The sequence below is a fragment of the Barbus barbus genome (genome assembly GCF_936440315.1).
Source record: "Barbus barbus genome assembly, chromosome: 48".
NCBI classification, from domain to species: Eukaryota; Metazoa; Chordata; class Actinopteri; order Cypriniformes; family Cyprinidae; genus Barbus; species Barbus barbus.
In genome coordinates this window covers 3,573,135-3,592,382 of record NC_136726.1, presented here as the reverse complement: position 1 = coordinate 3,592,382, position 19,248 = coordinate 3,573,135, and the positions used below count along the sequence as shown (strand labels likewise).

General features: G+C 40.0%; 2 protein-coding genes across 3 annotated transcripts; both read left to right on the top strand.

Moving 5' to 3' along the window:
- Positions 1-760: 760 nt before the first annotated feature.
- On the top strand, positions 761-5,035 carry LOC306866369 (sorting nexin-20-like). 2 transcript variants are annotated; one of them, XM_079411541.1, is made up of 4 exons: positions 761-897; positions 1,928-2,039; positions 2,151-2,305; positions 3,669-5,035. In XM_079411541.1, exons 2-4 carry the CDS (start codon positions 1,952-1,954, stop codon positions 4,335-4,337), a joined length of 912 nt encoding a protein of 303 aa, XP_079267667.1. In that variant the 5' UTR covers positions 761-897; positions 1,928-1,951; the 3' UTR covers positions 4,338-5,035. The 2 variants fall into 2 exon arrangements, with proteins under 2 accessions (XP_079267667.1, XP_079267668.1); XM_079411542.1 differs by having other exon boundaries at positions 782-2,039; positions 3,669-4,809.
- Positions 5,036-6,843: 1,808 nt separating this feature from the next.
- On the top strand, positions 6,844-9,737 carry LOC306866615 (M-phase phosphoprotein 6-like). Its single transcript, XM_079411879.1, has 5 exons — positions 6,844-7,055; positions 7,543-7,655; positions 8,352-8,442; positions 8,705-8,811; positions 8,887-9,737. The coding sequence occupies exons 1-5, from the start codon at positions 7,005-7,007 to the stop codon at positions 9,026-9,028; spliced, it is 504 nt and encodes a 167-aa protein (XP_079268005.1). The 5' UTR covers positions 6,844-7,004; the 3' UTR covers positions 9,029-9,737.
- Positions 9,738-19,248: the final 9,511 nt, after the last annotated feature.

Sequence of the window (19,248 nt, the reverse complement as noted above, 5' to 3'; positions counted from 1 at the left end):
AGTGTATTTTTAACTGAAGTGTCAAACCCACTTAATGCATGTGCGTGTTCATTTAATAGTTTATTTTATTTTAATATTCATATAATTATAGTATTTAGAATTAGCTTTCAATTTTTGGTTTAAACTTTAGTGATATTATTTGTATTAATTTTTGATTTTATATATCTCTGTTTAGTTTTAATTTATGTTTACTTTAGTTCAACTTCATCTTATTTGAATTTAGTAAGTTGCAAAGGAGATATTTATATTTTTCTACCTTTTCCATGTAATATTTATATTGTTTCAATGTTCCAATGAACAAATAATTAACAAATGTAAAACATAAATATATAAAAGAATGAATGAATTAACAAACAAATAACAAATCCCTCATTCAGTTGCTAATTTATATGCATTCTGTGAGCAAAATAAATCTAGATTATCACTGTCTGCCATGTAATGTAACTGTATACAGCACCATCTATTGGACAAGTACAAACACTTACCATCAGACACACTCGAGCAGGTGCTTATAGGTGCTGGTGGTGTAGCGGTGTGAGGAATATTTCACTGACACACACATTAGAGCCTACCAGCTATCATGGACAAGCATCTCTGGAAGGTTTCCAGCCACAAATAATTCAAAGTCTTCAGCTTGCTCTGGGGGCAGAAGATGCATGTCAATGTTTCACTACAGAGTGTAGATGAACTGCATGAAAACCCATGATAATGAGTAGAATATGTGATGTGAGAAAAAAAGACACTCCCTCTTTCAAGTTTCACTTCCTCATGAACAAAGTTCAGTTAAGTCTACATGAAAAACAGAAACAGAAAACATGAATGTGATCGCTTCTAGAAATCCAACAAAGCTAAAGTTTTCATAGCATCATATTCATTATTGGATTTCTGTTTGCACAGGTGGGTCAATATTTTCTTATATTCAGTGTGCTGTGCTGTAATTATCATTCGCTACCTGCACAATATCAAATTCTTCTTGCCATATTTGTGACTCATTTCCTTTAGAGGTTTAATTATAGTTGTACTTCCTGGGGAAGTGTGTCCTTTTACCTTTCATATATGATTGATGTTGTGAAATTTAGTGATCTGCTAACATTTTTATTAATTTAATTTTCATTAGAAAAGAACTGTTAAGCTTCCAGCATTTGTTATTATCCTTTACTCAGTGTTGTCTGCTAGTGCTGAAGGAGAAGTAACGTGTTTAAGGAAATGCTCAGTTTCATAATCAGCATTGTTTTTGTTTTGTTTGTTTGTTTGTCTCAAAAATATCTTGTCAAGATGACATTGGGGCAAGTTGTGCCACCCCATTTATCTACAGTAATATGCATAAGTTTAGTTACAGTATAATTGTATAATCATTACATGTATGGGCCATGAACAGCCATGACTGACTGTGATTGAGGGAGCCATGAAGTAAAAAAGAAAATATAAACTGTGTGTGTGTGTGTGTGTGTGTGTGTGTGTGTGTATATATATATTTACTAGACAACAAGTAAAATATGATTGTCAATAATATCTAGAATAATTAAATTAACTTTGCAAATAAATTCAAGAAGTGCCATTAAATTGGCTTCATTGAGTATCTTCAGAGCCGTATTTTGTTGAATCCATAGTTTAGTGGGACAATGATTCATAATAAATATAGAAATTGATCTTTTTTTTTCTTCTTAACTGCCTTATCGTCCATACTTCTGTACCAAAATGTTATCGGAGATGCTGACTCTAGGTCAGGGGTAGGCAATGTCGGTCCTGGAGTGACGATGTCCTGTAGAGTTTACCTGCCTGTAGCGCTAGTCATCCTGAAGACCTTGATTAGCTTGTTCAGGGGTGTTTGATTAGGGTTGGAGCTAAACTCTACAGGACAGTGGCACTCAAGGACCGATATTGCCTACCCCTACTCTAGTTGAACTGTGGCAAAATGCATTTACAGAAAGCTAAATTAGAGCGCTTTGTTATGGAGGAAGAACTAGAACCACATGACACCAAGGCAGTGGATGCTAAAGAAGATTCTTCAGCTCAGCAGGAGAAATCATCCAGTAATGGTCAGTTTAAGTCAATTTTTAAGTTGCAACTGTCATTATGAGAGCAGAATCTGATGGTTGTGTGTTTGTGGAATGGTGTGGTCGCTGTGTTCACTTCATGTCTCCTCGCAGCTGAAGAGGCAGATGGGGGTTTTAGCGCTTCCTGTCTGACCACAGCAGAACTGCAGCAGCACTGGAGGGCCGTTAAGCAGGAGTTCAGAAGCGTTAAACTTCTGTTTGACATCCCCACCACACGAATCATCGATCAGAAAATATCCAAATATGTGGTAAATCACAGCTTATAGTGAAATAACAATAAACATGAAATAAAACTCTATTTTCTATTTAGTTCTTCTTCCACTGAAGTTCACTTGTTTTGGATAAAAGTACGGCCACTCAGCCAATGTTAGGATATGGTTTTAGAGGATTATTATTTTGGAGAACTAATTACTAACGTTCTAGGAATGTTTTTCTTCATAAACATATAAATTAATATGTTCTCCAAACCTCAAGCGGAGGTTCAATTTCCATTACTGAAAACTTTACTGGCTAGCTTAGGGTAGCGCTGTAGTTGAGTCCAGAGACCAGCAGTGGCCAGTTGTATAAACTACTTAGACTAGTCTTATAAGTTAGTCATCCAGTTTTTTTCTCCAAGACTGGTCATAACTTTTTTTAATTTAGTTATGTGGTATATTGGTCTAAATTGAATCTGACATGTAAAACGGATTACCACTTGGTTAACTGCTAGTTAGTTAAACTAGTTCTTAAGACACAGTCTTAACATTGTGACTAAGTTTATGCAACTGGCTGCCTAACCTTAGGCTTTATGTTCAGACCGTGTTTTAAAAACTAGTCTGACCTACTAGCAGTTAGCCAAGGGGTAATCAGTCTTTATTTTTGGGATTCAGAACAGACCAAAGGTATCCAAACTCAGTCCTGGAAGGCCACTGCAGAGTTTAGCTCCAACGTGCCTCAACATACCGGCCTGGAAGTTTCTAGTGTGCCTTGTAAGAGCTTGATTAGCTCCTTTGTGTGTTTAATTGGGGTGGGAGCTCAACTCTGCAGGACTGTGGCACTCCAGGAGCAGGATTAGACACCCTTGAAATACACCAGTCCACATTTGTATGTAATTTACTTCAAAACTTATGATTAGCCTTAAAGAAAAGAAATTAGATGACTAACTTGTAAGACTAGGCCAAGTGTTTTATGCAACCAACCACATTTCATTTCAGAATCAGAATCAGAATGAGCTTTATTGCCAGGTATGTTTGCACATACGAGGAATTTGTTTTAGTGACAGTAGCTCCACAGAGTATCACAACTTTGCTTTGGAACAGGGGTGTCCGATCCTGCTTCTGGAGATCTACATACCTGCAGAGTTCAGCTTCAACCTTGAGCCAACAAACCTGTCTGTAATCGCTCCTGAATACCGTAATTAGCTGGTTCAGGTGAGTTTGATCAGGTTTCGAGCTGAACTTTGCAGGAAGGTAGATCTCCAGGAACAGGATTGGGCACCCCTGCTTTAGAATGTCCATTCTGTCAATGTTCTGGGAATCAAAAACTGTACATGCCTTTACCCCAGACACAACACAACATGCAATGCTTCTTGTCTCCTTCAAATTGAGTTCACAGCTTATTCCTGTTCTTCAGGTGTACCAGGTTGTGGTGATCCGCTCAGGTAGTTACGACTTTGAGCGAGTATCTATCGAGCGGCGCTACTCAGACTTCCTCCACCTTCATCAGGAGCTCCTGCTGGAGTTCAGCGAGGAAATGGAGGACATTATGATGCCCAGGAAGAAAATGACGGGCAACTTCTCAGAGGAGAACATCGCCGAGCGGCGCGTGGCCCTCAGAGACTATCTTACTCAGCTCTACTCCCTCCGTTGTGTCCGAAAATCACAGGCGTTTCAAGCGTTCTTCACCCATAAGGAATTAAAAACTTCATATAACCTCCTGCGTGGGGGCCGCTTTTCCCGGGCCCTTGAGGGCCTCCAGAAGATGTTGGTACTTCAGGAAAAGCTGTCTTCTCATAACCCTACTTTGGTGGTACCAACCTTGTGTGCCATACTGGTGTGCCAAAGGGATCTAGAAGACTTTGACGCAGCATTTCAAACTGGCAGAAGAGCTCTGCCCACGGTGAGACGCTATGAGCTCCGGCAGTATCAAGGGCCCCTGCTGGAGGCTCTTGTTGATTTGGGCTACAGTCTTGGGCTGCCTGTGGCCCAGTTACAGGATGAGCTGACCAGAATGCAAGACTCTCCAAATGGGCAGGTGTCAGAGATGTCCCTTAAAGAACTGGTGGTGCAAGAGTTTGTATAATCAGTAACACATGCAATTGTAGTTGTGTTTACTATAATCATTATTTGATTAATTCCCTAATCCAAAATTTTCAACTTCAGAGAGTTATCAGAATAATGATTCTCATCGCACCTGACAGAAAATACAACAAATAAAAATTCACACAGATTTACATAGTAGAGGCCTGAATTTCATAGAGACTTCGCATGAACTCTCTTGACTTGGACCAGAAAGAAACCATCCAATCACCATGAAAAACCACATAGCAACATGTCCCATCCACACATCAGTGCCTGAACACTGTAGACATGAGGATATTTCCTTTGACTTGGGGGAATGTTATGACTTGTTCAACTGTATTTGTTTCCATGAGCCATAGTTCTTTTAGCTCATATTTCTGTTCGTTTCGTATTTCATTGATTCTCTGCAAATATTTTACAATTCATCTTGGATTATTGTGCAACAGTGAAATTAAATATCACTCTTGCAAGTTATTCTGGATTGCTTTTCTCAGATTTTGAGCACTTTTAAGCCAGTGAGTGTTGTTATTGTGAACTAAAAATAAAACCATAACAATTAGTTTTCCTTAACTGAAATATTGAGCTGAATTAAAATAAAATATAAATATTATATGAAAAACCTAAACAACTATGAAAATAGAAAATAGAAATAACCTGAAATAAAATAAAAAATAGAAATATTTAATGAACTAACGAAAAAGTTGAAAACTCCAATTTAGACAAAAATGAAAAAGAAAACTAAAAATATAAAAATAATACTATTATATCATTATTAAAATAATAATACTAATAAATAATATAATAATAAATACATAAAATAACACTGTTTCAAGCTGACGTTACAGTTTTCACCCTAAATGCTCTTATATGGAAACCTTGAGCCACAATGATTCCCAAAATTATTTAACAAAAGTTATCTGATACTCGTCTAAATAAATTCATTTGTTTGTGTAATTGATATATTTATACTTTTCTAAAACACAGCATCCTAGAAAACTCACACTGTTTGAATTACTAGGGGTATTAATTCCTGGGTTCCCGGACGAGCCCCCAAATAACGATTTGTCCATCAATATCAAAATATGAATGTTTTTGTGCCAATATGTTATTTATTTTGAACAAATTCTTTGTTTCAAATCTCCAAAACAGAGTATTTCATTAAATGATATGCTATGATTGTGCCCAGTAACTGCCTTGTCTATTACTGTATGGTAATATATATACATAATTGTCAAACAACTGATAGGAGTTCAAGCAAATCTTAAAATAAAAATACAGGTGTGCAAGTTTTGTGACAAAATTAGTATTACAGTTTAATCACTTAAGAAATACTGTGCAAGAACAACACACATTTATCCGTGTGTGTCATGATGCACAGATGTACGTCACACTTGCTGCACTTGATTCGGACGATCCCTTTACAGCCGGGATACTTGCACCTCCCTTTCTTCTCCATGACAGGCCAGTGGTCCGTTCTGTCCAAGCCCGCTGGCCCCCTTTCCCTCGTCCCCTCCAGGCCTGCTGTCACTTTGTGAAGGACGTTTCCTTTAAATAATGGAATATTGGGTCTTGGATATATTCAATATAATAACCATATTTATGTACAAAGGCTTTTACATTCAGTTTTGGGTAAGCTACAATCCCATATTAACCTCAACCAGTTGAACAAGACAAGCATAGACATAAAACTGTTCTTTTAATTCTTTCAACTAAATAATATTAAACTGCCAATAGTATTCTTCAATTGTTATTACTGACCAAAGCATTTAAAGGGAGAAGGTTACATTAGAAACATTATTTTTTACATAGATATTATATTTTGATGTTAAATCCACCATTGTTTTATATAGAATTGTTCTATAGCCCAACTAATGCAATTAATTCAAGTTAGCAGCTGTAATTAAATTACAGAAAAAATAAGAATAATCCCTTACTTTACTTTTTCAAGGGAATTTAATTACAGTAATAAATTATTAATAATGCATTGCAGCCAACACGGTTTACATTGTACAGGTAGGGCCTACTTTAATAAAGACTTCTTGTTTAATAAATAAATGAACAGAGTTCTTTAATTGTGCAAAAATGCTACAAAATATTACTGTAAAATCAAATAATGACTAAAGTAAAATAATATGCCCCACATCTATGAAAATCCAATAAGAAAATGCATTAAGCTACAATATGCCACGATTTAGCTGTTCAACTAAGGAGATTTGTACACAACAACGTCTATTTAACTTAATAAAATACATAAACATTAATAAATCCTTACTAAATGTGCACTTCTTTGCCATATGGCATCTGGAGAAACAATTCACCAGACATGAGTAATCAAGAAACGAAAAAATAAATAAAAACTTAGTACTAAATATTACTACATTGACGTATAAAACATTATAAAGTATTAAACTACTATTACATGAATACGGTATTACACTACTACATTTGTAATATAAATAATGAAACTGCAGTGTCGGTCGATCTGTGTTGTGCGACTAATCGAGCCTGGCACGTGTTGCGACGGCGCTTGCGCAGACTTCATGTGGACCAGTATTTATTGTAGCTTCTTGCGCTACATACATGCTGCCCATGTGCAACATATAACTAAAAGAAAACTCTTTATATCAGTCCGTTCACATTAAAACGCCTAGTTTCGCTCTTGTATAAAATGGCGAAGGATGGTGCAGCGAAACTGTCCAAAAATCTCCTGCGGATGAAGGTAAGGAGCTCTGACTCTGGCACACTTCAGAAACAGCTCTGATAGCTCTGGACTTCCGAAGAGGAAATCATTCAGTGGGGGGCTTTTGATTCAAATTTTGATAAAAAAAAAAGTGTTGTAGATCAGTCGATCATGTGCTGCAGTGAATAGTGAGTGATTTCTCTCTGTGTGTGTGTGTGTGTGTGTGTGTGTGCGTGTGCGCGCGCGTGTGTATGTACGTACCTACCTACTTAACCATATTTTGGGGACAAATTTGTACCCAAAAATTAGGTAAACCTGCAAAAAACCTCCCTTTGGGCACGTCCTCATTTGTAAAACCGGTTTAAAAATAAACTTTAAAGTTAGTTTTTTTAATTATAAAAATGCACAGTCTCCTGTGAGGGCTAAGTTTAGGTGTAGGGCAATAGCACATACAGTTTGTTCAGTATAAAAACCATTACGCCTATGGGATGAACCCATTTAGATAGCTGAGTAAACTTGTGTGTAGTTCATGCAGAGAGGCTTGGATGCAGAGGCGAAGAAGCAGCTGGATGAGGAGGAGAAGAGGATCATCAGTGATGAGCACTGGTTCCTGGATCTGCCTGAGCTCAAGGCCAAAGAGTGAGACCTGACCGACGTTTCTCTGATACAGTGTCCTCCGTATAAGCACACTGAAGTCTTAAAGCCATTGTGTGACATAACAAATATCTACATAACGCCATTTCTGCCAGATAAGGAAAAATGCTTTGGTAAATTATTTATTAAAAATTACATTTTTGTTAGATTTGCGGTCAAATTAGGACATGAGGTTAAATTTATGAGATACTAACTTGTGGTTATGAGTCAAACGGTTCGAATTAAAGTTCAAATTATGTGAAAAATCAAAACTGACAAACTATTTTCTTACAATATTAAGACGTATCAGACTTTTTTTATCTCATAATTGTGAATTAGTATCTCATAATTTGGGCTTTTTATGTCATTAACTTGTCATCATTTGGCATGATTTTCTTTTTCTTATGTCTTGGAAATCTGCTTCCATAAATATTAAGACTGCATTTTTCTGTTCAAAATAAAGGTATAATTCTTCATTTGTTTTGTGACACTTTTTTATTTGTTTTTGTTATATCCACAAAAAATCAACTAATTTAAAAATCGTTGGCTTGAGAAACTTTTAGTGGAGGACTCTTATGTTTTTGTAATGCAGTGACATTTCGACATTATATGCGACCTCCAAGTAACCAAATACCCTATTGTCCTACATTTTTGATGTTAATAGCATCTTGTTATGCATTATTTTGTATTTAATTTGATTAGAAACTACATCATTGAGGAGAGAAGTTACGTCCCCTGTGAGGATTTGGTTTATGGCAGAATGTCATTCAGAGGCTTCAATCCTGAAGTTGAGGTACTGGTGTAAACTTTTATCAAATGTGAGACCATAAGTTTGCATGCATTTTTCTAAATGAAGCATGATTTGAAAATGTGTATTGGAGTTAAGCCAGAATAGTTTTGAACACACATTGTATTCTTGCTCATAAATGGAGTCAGTGTCACAGATTTGTATGTTTGATTTGCCACCTGGAATCTTGCTCATTTTATGTGATAATTAATGTCTGTAGCCTTGAGCACTGAACATTTGATTTACCACCAAACCACATCTCTTGTAGAAACTAATGTTGCTAATGAACACGCACCAAGAGGAAGAGGACGAAGAAGAGGACGACAATGTGAGCAGAATGGAAACCGATATTACCGATGAAGAGATGGCTAGAAGGTGAGCGAGGAAGTGATCTCAAAGTGATGACCGTATACAGGAACAAAAGACATTATTTGCTTTTTTTTTCCTCAGATATGAAAGCTTGGTTGAGAGCATGAGAAGAAAGTTTGCCAAGAAACGAAATCGCTCCACAGTTACTAAGAGAGAAGAGGACGTCAACTGCAATGATGCTGATAATCAGCCCAAAAAGGTGTTCCTGAAACCTCAGGACTGAGAAATTTTAATCACATCTGCGATTATATATAGATGTTTATTTTTATGCATTGGACTTTTTTTTTAGATTTTTTATTTTTGTTTAACATACATTGTTAAAAGACCAACTTATGGAAAAGGTACAAGTGTATGGATTTGTTTGAACATCTCTATGTATACCTTTTCACAATTAAATGTACCAACCTAGAAAACAAAAGTAAAACCTTGACCTGGATGTGATGACCAGTGCTTTAAAAATGCCTGCGAACCCAATGAAGGCTATAATCATTAGAGAGAAGCCTCATTAGTGAAAACCTGGTCATATTTTGCAGGCAAAAAAGGTCCGTTGTCAATAACACAGCAATGCAGTCTCTTTCAAACCGAGCAGTTTACTGTTGTTCCGTGTGGAAACATTGGAAAACAGTGTTAAATGTGAACATACTTTCATGCTAGACTGTGAAATTGTTACTCCGCTGACTTAAAATGTTCAGTTTATTCAACTAAAATATTCCAGTTGTCCCTTAAATTAACAGAGTAACTTACAATTTCAAGTTGACTAAACACTTATTTTTTTAAGGCAGCGGGGTAACAAATTATTTTAAGTTGAAACTACTTTTTGGAACAATTATTTTTTTTTTTTTACAGTGTATAGATGTATAGATACACATATACAGTGCCCTCCAAAAGTATTGGAACAGTAAAGACACAATTTCTCTGTTGGCTGTGGAGTCTTCTGCCTCACAGGTCTTTCTAAGTGATCAGCTGTGTCCTGTTGCATTAATTCTTCAGATATTAAAAGCAGGGAATGTGTCGTATCAGTTATATCCATTACTTCTGTATTCTGAATCCTGCATTCGATGACGCACACAAACCAGGATGAAGACGAGGAAGCTGACTTTGAGAGAAAAGCAAGCAATTTGGATGCTAAAAGAAAAGAGGAAGTCAGTTAGAGCTATAGCAAAAACAAAGGGCGAAATCAAGAGTCTGGAAACCACCAGTAACAACGACCTGATCGGCTGAGAAAACAACAGTAGTTGATGACAGACAAATCATAAAAGCTGTGAAAATGAACCCTGAAAGACTGTAAAATCACCAACAACTTCCAGAAAGCTGGGGTGATGCTCTGACAATCTACTGTCCTCAGGAGACTTTGACACAGAATTACACATTTATTTGACACAAAATTAGACAACAGAACACACTTACTATAAGTGCTGGGTATCTGATTACATGTCATCTGGATTATATAATCAGATTCCAAAAATGTTTTTTTTTACTATATTACATTTTAAAATGCTCCCAATCAGACTGCAGTTACTTATTTATGGATTACATGGTTACACAACGGCAGGAAATTACTCATAATTTATTGACTCGCCCTGATTCTTCTTTTTTTGTCTTTAAAATGTTCCTTTCTACATAATTCTGCTGTGCCATATTGAAAACAGTGTCTCTTCACAATATAGAATGGCCATGTAAATGTCAGATAAATTAATTACAATTACTTTTTGTCAGTCAAACCCCTTTGAAATCAAATATTTACTTGAAATCCCCCTGTGATTTAAAGTTAGTATTTTAATAATTTAGCAACATTTACATGTTCTCTGATGTCAGTTAGTGGTCAAATGTTAAATAAAATATTTAACATTTGGGTGTTCAAGGTTTTTAGTTTTTATTTGAAAATAATTTACTCATTTTTTTTATGATTTAACTAATTATTAGCTTTTCATCAACTTCTAAACGCCCTGCAGTTCTTTCATTTACCTCGGAGCAATGCAATGTTTAATGCATTACATTTATGTTTTTACTTCTCTTTTTTATAACAATAATCCCATTTATAGTTTTTTTCCATTGCTAACAAGCGTTTACCAATACTTAAAAGTATTTTTTCTAAACTCTTAACACAGCAACACACCTACATCACACAGTTAGCCAAATAGTTAATTTTCTGGCCAAAACCACATTTTGTTAAATAAATACAAACTCGGCAATATTCTCTCAGCTATGTTCCTTGTTAGAGAGAAATGATATCTGTGAGGATTTTCAGTCAGGATTTAGACCGTACTGAGACTGCTCTCATTAGAGTTACAAACGACCTGCTCTTATCATCTGATTGTGGTTGTATTAGTGCTACTAGACTACTGCATTTAACACTATAAACCATATGATATGGTCTAAAAACTGACTGGAAATCCTCACATATATAATTTTTCTCTAAGAAGGAAGATAGTTGTGATGATACTACCTTTTCTAATATCTTTGACAGAAAAGGGAGATTCGAGATTGGTCTATAATTAATTAATTCTTTGGGGTCAAGTTGTGGTTTCTTTAATGAGAGGCTTAACAACAGCCAGTTTGAATGTTTTTGGGAAATATCCTAATGACAATGATGAGTTAATAATATTCAGAAGAGGATCTATTACTTCTGGAAGCACCTCTTTTAGGAATTTAGATGGAACATACAGGTTGTTGGTTTAGATGATTTAACAAGTTTATACAATTCTTCACTTGCTATATAAGTCGGCCCAGAGTGCCATTTCATCAGAATCTTCTCCTTCAACGACGAGACCATCTCATCACTGACTCTGCAAGAAGCCGAAGAAAAAGGAAGCTTACCTGCTTACACGACGAATGTGTCGCATGTCTGGGCCTCACCCATGGAAAGGCTGCACTCACAGGGGCTTCGTGTCCTCACTGTGAGGACATGAACTTTGCTCGCCTTCGCTCCCGGATTCCTGTTTTTCATGAAAAAACCTCTCTGCTCCGTTCCCTCGTCTCCTCATAGGAATAAACAGCGGAAGTTCTCTCTTGGGCACGAGCGGTGCTGCATCGACTCAGCGCCCGTGCATTCCACTCTCCCCACTGCGCCTCACGCCACCGGTGTGCTTCACATGCAAGGAGAAATGCCCCTTGTTGGATGCGAGTGACCTGGATTCCTTCGGCGCATCTGAGGAGGAGATAGCCGACGACGAAACCATGTCTTTGACGGCATCTGATGCTGACGAGTGGGCATGTTCCGGCAAAGAGCCCAAAGCTCTCCCTCCATCTCAGTCATTCTCACGCGTGCTGTGGAGGAACTAGGCCTGGCGTGGACAGCCCCGGAAAAGCCCGCCCCCGGCCTCCTCAACGAGTGGTTCCTCAAGGATCGCCGTCAGCCTTCCCAGAGGTCCACGAGGAGCTCACTAAAACCTGGCAAGCCCCTTACTGGGCGCATGTGAACCCTTCCGCTACAGCAGCTCTCACTACCGTTGACGGCGCTGAGGAAAAAGGGTATTGCAAGCTGCACATCTGCTTCCACCAACGAGCTGTGGACTGAAGACGGCAACGCATCCTTCAAAGCCCTACACGATGACGTCAGCGTTCGCCAACAGAGCCTATACCGGCTGGCCAGGCTGGTTGAGCCCTGCATACTATATCCGTACTCCATGTATTTCAGGCCAAACTTCTCTGGCCAAGATCACGGCGCGTTCTCGGAGCTCTGAACGGCCACGGACTTGGCTCTGTGCACTATCAAGGCGGCGATGCAGGAGGTGGGCAAGGCCATGGCCAACCTGGTTGTGCTAGAGCGCCACCTGTGGCTGAACCTTACGGATATCAGGGACGCAGAGAAAATGGCCTGCCTTGATTCCCCAGTTTCGCCACAAAGGACTCTTCGATCCAGCTGTGGATGGCTTTACAGAGTGCTTCACCGAGGCACAGAAGACTTCACAAGCGCTACGTCATTTCCTGCCTAAGCGCTCCAGCACGGCGACTGTTTCAAGTCACCCCAAGCCAGCGTCCACTCAGCAGCCTGCAAAACTGGCGCAGCCTCAGCTCTCGCAAAAGCCGGAGCTTCAACAGCGTTCCAGATCGGCGAAGAGGTATCCCTTCCCCAAGCGTCAGGGTCCCCACTCTCGCGTAACACTGTACCCTGGGCCTCAGAAGCTGTCCTGATCTGCGTGCGGAGAGGAAGAGGAGAGGGATAATTCTCGCGGATGCCAGAGTCCCCTCGTAGACAGCTCGCAGTTATTCCCCACCCCTTCGAATACCTCGGAGTGGCGGAGGTGTTATAACAGGGCATGTCCCATCAATTCAGTGTGTGCCCCAAACTACCGCTGTGATAGCGGACCCACATACAATAAAGAGCAAATTTCCTCTCCCTGCACTCACACTGTCCCCTGTCGGCGACGAACTGTCATCAGTAAAGCCTCTCGTGCATGTCTGCTCTCTCCCTTCAGGCAGCGTGCAGTCATTACTAAAGGCAAAATCATTCACGAAGACCAGCTTCCCACAAGGCGAGCTGCCCTCGATGAAGATGCCCACAAATGTCAATTCTCCCCCTGCGGGTGGCGATATGTCATTAATAAAAATAGAACCTCTTGCCTCCCGGCTATCAGCTTGGAAAACCATCCCAGGTGTGTCGAGTTGGGTTTTAAAAACCATAGAACGAGGCTACTCGCTCTGGTTCACTCGCAGGCCACCTGGATTCCACGGCGTGGTGCAGACCTTCGTGCAGGACAACGAATCTCACGTTCTCCAAGCTGAAGTACGCACAATGCTTGCAAAGGGTGCCATGGAAACGGTCCCCTTAGCGGACAGCGAGTCAGGCTTTTACAGCCGCTACTTCCTCGTTCCCAAAAAAGACAGTGGGCTCAGACCAATTCTCGATCTCAGACTTCTGAATTGAGCCCTCATGCAACGGCCATTCAGAATGTTAACATTAAAGCAGATCCTCGTGAAAATTCGGCCAGAGGACTAGCTCCTGTCTGTGGATTTCGAGATCTGCATTCGAGGGAATGGTATACAGTATACGGTATATCGGTATACAGTATACGGTATATCGGTATACAGTATACGGTATATCAGTATACAGTCCTCCCGTTTGGACTGTCCCTGGCCCCCCGCACTTTTACGAAGTGCGTAGACGCGGCTCTTTCTCCTCTGAGGCAGATGGGAATCCGCATATTGAACTCGATGACTGGCTGGTGCTAGCCGACTCAGAACGACAACTGATCGCTCACAGGTCATTGTTGCTCAACCACCTAGAGCGCTTAGAGTTGAAAATCAACCCATCCAAGAGTTTTCTGTTTCCCAGACAACGAGTGTCCTTTCTGGGAACAATCATAGACTCTGTGCAAATGCGGGCTTAGATTACGCCGGAACGTTCCCTGACTATCCAGCGAGCGGCGGCATCTTTCAAACTGGGGACCTCGCGTCCCCTCAAGGATTTTCAGAGGTTGCTCAGCCTCATGGCCGATACCTCCCCAGTCATTCCTCTGGGCCTGCTGCGTATGAGCCCCCTCCAATATTGGCTAAAAGCTTGCGTTCCGTCCCACGCCAGGCACTGTAGAAGATTTTTATTAGTCAAAAGATTAATTAATCAAGTATAATTAATGTGAATTTAGCTATTTATTTATCAAGGTATTTTTCCAATATAATCATATGCCTGTGTGTGTGTCGAAGGCCTGCATGACTGTAATGTGCAGACCCTCAAAATAGTTAACAGCTGTAAAAATGCAAGAGGGGCTGCTTTCCCCTACCATATAGGGAGCCCTTTCTAAATATATGTAAGGAAAGCACAGCCTAAAACGGTGAAACCATATATGAAATGTATTGAACACGCCTAGAGGAAAAACTATTTAAAGAGGACGCCAATTACGTTTGAGAAAACTTTTCTGCAGAAGACTTCTCTGCTTTATATTCTTGTTTTAATAAAGTCTATTTTCTGGCATCGAAACCCCAAGACTTTAAGAGTGATTCTTCATAGAAAAGGCGGAAGCCACCACAGCGCCTGGGCCACGTCAAGGTGACCCACCACTGCCTCAAAGCTGTGGCCCCTTGGACAACTTCTCGCCTGTTTCAGTCAGGCGTTCAGTTGGGGACGACCTCCAGGAGGAAGCTGGTCACAACAGACGCTTCCAGCTCGGGCTGGGGTGCTCTGCACGAGGGTAATCCGGCGTATGGCTCCTGGACGACACACGAGTAACACCTGCATATCAACTGCCTCGAAATGATGGCTGTTTGTCTGGCCCTGAAGACCTTCCTGCCAGCCTTAAAAGGACATCATGTTCTAGTCCGGTCGGACAACACAACGGTGGTAGCCTACATCAACCACCAAGGCGGCCTCAGGTCACGTCCCCTTCACAGGATGACTGGACGTCTCCTGCTTTGGGCACAGAAAGAATTCCTCTCGTTACGAGCGGTTCATGTGCCGGGCAAATTGAACCAAGGAGCGGATATGTTGTCAAGAGACAATGTAGCTCCGGGGGAATAGAGGCTACATCCCCAGATGGTTCAATTGATCTGGTCAGTTTTCGGCAAGGCAGCGGTCGACCTCTTCGCCTCCGAAGACAACTGTCACATTTCTCGAAGCAGCGGGATGCTCTGGCGCACAACTGGCCCAACACCAGCCTGTACACATTCCCTCCGATTGCCCTGCTACCCCAGGTCATCAGGCGGATCAGAGAAACAAAGTGCTCTCTCCTTCTCGTGGTCCCCCTCTTGAGGAACCAAGTTTGGTTCCCAGAGATGATCCAGCTGCTGTCTGCAGCACCGTGGTCAATACCACTGAGGAGAGATCTTCTTTCGCAAAACACTACTTTATAAATAACCTTCCTGACTTATCTCAATTCTTCAGCATATCCAATAGCTCAGAACAACTATTGACTCTCACTTTTCTAGTACTTTAGATATGGTTGCTCCTTTACCGTGGTATAATGAGCACACCCTGGCCCTAAAGAGAGCAGCCCGGAAAATGGAGCGCAGCTGGAGAAAAAACAAATTAGAGGTATTTCGTATTGCTTGGAGGGAATCCTACATAAAAGCATTAAAAACTGCTAGATCTGCTTACTTTATGTCTCTTTTAGAAGAAAACAAACACAACCCCAAGTATTTAATACAGTGGCTAAATTAACAAAAAATTATAACATCAGCAGGTGCAGACATTACCCAGCAGCACAGTAGTGATGACTTTATGAACTACTTTACTTCCAAGATCGAAACTATTAGAGATAAAATTGTAACCATGCAGCTGTCAGCCACAGTATCACATCAGATGCACTATAGATCCCCTGAGGAACAATTCCACTCATTCTCTTCTATTGGAAATTAAGAATTGTATAAACTTGTGAAATCATCTCTAAACCAACAACGTGTATTTTAGACCCTGTTCCATCTAAGCTCCTAAAAGAGGAGCTTCCAGAAGTAATAGATCCTCTTCTGAATATTATTAACTCATCATTGTCATTAGGATATGTCCCAAAAACCTTCAAACTGGCTGTTATTGAGCCTCTCATTAAAGAAACCACAACTTGACCCCAAATAATTAATTAATTAATTACAGACCGATCTCGAATCTCCCTTCTGTCAAAGATATTAGAAAAGGTAGTATCATCCCAACTATGTTCCTTCTTAGAGAAAAATTATATATGTGAGGATTTTCAGTCAGGTTTTAGACCATATCATATGCTCTCATTAGAGTTACAAACGACCTGCTTTTATCATCTGATCATGGTTGTCTCTCTCTATTAGTGCTAGTACCGGCAGGAATTGTAGGTGGGGGGAATGAATAACCAGCACTCTCTTCCACCCTCAATACCACGACGGAGGTGAGACCCTTGAGCAAGTTACCGAACCCCCAACTGCTCCCTGGGCGCCGCAGCAATATGGCCCAATATGGCCCTCTGCTCTGGGTGTTCACCAGTGTGTGTGCACTTGGATGAGTTAAATGCAGAGCACAAATTCCGTGTACGGGTCATTATACTTGGAGAACTGTATTTTCAGATAAATATTTTAGTTTGTTTTTTGCATTTTCCATACTGTCCCAACTTTTTCAGAAACAGGGTTGTACTTCACACACACACACACACAAAAAAAAAAAGTTAGTTTTTTTGTTTATTGGCTTGCTTTCTTATGGGCTTTTGACATCATATTAATATCATATGACAACAGACAGAACGTTTTAATGATCTTTGTAATTCTGCACGAATTGGGAAGTCTAACGACAGCTATAACAATAATGACCTGGGAACGATATTGTTGGAATAACTTTCAGAATATTTTTTTTTCCCAGCCATTGAATGATAAAAGCATTGATGGCCAATCAGAATCCACCTGGTTTTAGGAGTTTGAGCAATTATTAACTACAGCACGCTTACAATAAACTACATAATGTCTGTTGGTGTTGGTGCTAATATAGTTATCATTATAGTTATTGGTGTGAAAGGGCCTTTATTCTTACTTGTATTGAAAGCTCCAGGTTGAATGATGATGACTTTGACTCCCCAGCGTGAGGGTTCCTGTCTAATCGTTCCACTGAACGAGATCAGCGCTGCTTTAGATGCCCCATATCCTGCAAATCCAGGAAGTGGAACTTCTCCTGAAGGAAACCAATGATTGATTTCAAAGCTGTTAGTGCTTATTGGTATTTTATACTCCTTGATGGAATTAGAATATATGCTTTGTAAGAGACTATTCAGTACCTGAGGTCTACAAAACTGCGTGTTTACAAAAAAGTTTACCTGCCATACTTGAGATACTGATGAGTCGTCCTTTTGATTGCCGTATCAGAGACGTGTGTATAATCTCCACACTACTAATAAAATTCACATCGAAGTATTTTTTATACATTTTAATTGTCAGAGATTCTCCATCACACACGTATCCCAGCACTCCAGCATTCTTCACTAGAGAACTTTTTCACACCACTGTATATAATAATACAGCAGCTCATATTTGTTTAGCATTTTAATCTGTACAGAAGCCAGTCTGTGTCAAGTGACATCACAAGAATGCAGCAGTGATTTATGGTCTAATGGGTCCAGTGCAGTTAACCTTACTGAGAGAAGTTCAAAGTGGAACAGTTCAGTTGGGTGGCAGAGAAATATTGATTTACTGGGTCAAACAAGTTCACATTTCTTTGCATAGAGAATTTTAGGACCATTAATATTGTATGTACAGTGACATTATTTTAATGAATATTGAGAACATTTATCCCAAATTCGCATTACTGTAAAGCAAAAATCATATTCTTATTACAATATACCTTTGCTATATTATTTGCTTTATTTTTATAATCTTTGTGTGTATGCGTGCGAGTATACAGTAGCCTATATACATGCATGCAGTGGTAATTTATTGTTTCTATCTGCTGATTTAGAGGTGAAATATATAAAAAAAAAAAAAAAAAAAAGTTGTGACGTATTGTCAAGTATGGTGACCCATACTCGAAATTGGTGCTCTGCGTTTAACCCATCCAAGTGCACACACACAGCAGTGAGTAGTGAACAAATGCACACACACACACACACACACACACACACACACACCGTGAACACACACCCGGAGCAGTGGGCAGCCATGCTGCAGCGCCCGGGGAGCAATTGGGGGTTCGGTGCCTTGCTCAAGGGCACCTCAGTCGTGGTATTGAGGGTGGAGAGAGCGCTGGACATTCACTCCCGCCACCTACAATCCCTGCCGGCCGGGGACTCGAACCCGCAACCTTTCGATTACGAGTCCGACTCTCTAACCATTAGGCCACGACTTGTTGTGAGAATATGAACTTGTTCTTGAGAGGTTTATTAAGATTCACCCTACCCTACTACAGTATGCTGTGAATAAATAACAAAATCAGTGAAAGACAATTAATATATATGCAGAGATTCATAATATATACAAATCCAATTATGCAAGAGTCTGGCAAGAGCAAACAGGACAGTGTCTTACCCGTGATCAGTACAGGCTTGTTTTGGGTAGGCAACATGACCTCTTCTCTCCCTACATAGTGGATGACACTACACAGCACACTCACAAGGCCAGCTTTAAGAGCGCTTGAATGGACCAAACAGTTCAAAGTCACTTCAGAAACCACGAGCAGCACAGACCACCTCACCGACCGGCCCTCAGCAACCCGCAGAAGCAGCAGCAGCAGCCCAAAACAGACTACCACCAGCAGATCATATAAAAACCTGTCTATTGTGCTCAGCAGGTTTGATGAGTGTGTGAATCTGGTAAATCGTTCAGGTTTTATGCTTCACACTGCACACAGAAACAAATCCCACCCTAAACCAGTGCATATGATATGTTGTATATTTAGGCATGTGTAAACGTGCCTATGGCTGTAGAAAAATTGTATCATTTTATATAAAACTCTAGTCCATGTTTCATCTTAAGAAACAAACCGCTACACTGAAACAAACGGAAACTATAAAATAAAAGGTGATATGGATGATAAAATGCAATGTGCTTTTAACAACATAACTGGAT

Coding starts and splice junctions, on each gene's coding strand:
- LOC306866369 (XM_079411542.1), top strand. CDS start 1,916: ATGCATTTACAGAAAGCTAAATTAGAGCGCTTTGTTATGGAGGAAGAA. Junction 2,040..2,150: donor GGAGAAATCATCCAGTAATG/GTCAGTTTAAGT, acceptor GTCTCCTCGCAG/CTGAAGAGGCAGATGGGGGT. Junction 2,306..3,668: donor AGAAAATATCCAAATATGTG/GTAAATCACAGC, acceptor CCTGTTCTTCAG/GTGTACCAGGTTGTGGTGAT.
- LOC306866615 (XM_079411879.1), top strand. CDS start 7,005: ATGGCGAAGGATGGTGCAGCGAAACTGTCCAAAAATCTCCTGCGGATG. Junction 7,056..7,542: donor AAAATCTCCTGCGGATGAAG/GTAAGGAGCTCT, acceptor ACTTGTGTGTAG/TTCATGCAGAGAGGCTTGGA. Junction 8,443..8,704: donor GCTTCAATCCTGAAGTTGAG/GTACTGGTGTAA, acceptor CATCTCTTGTAG/AAACTAATGTTGCTAATGAA.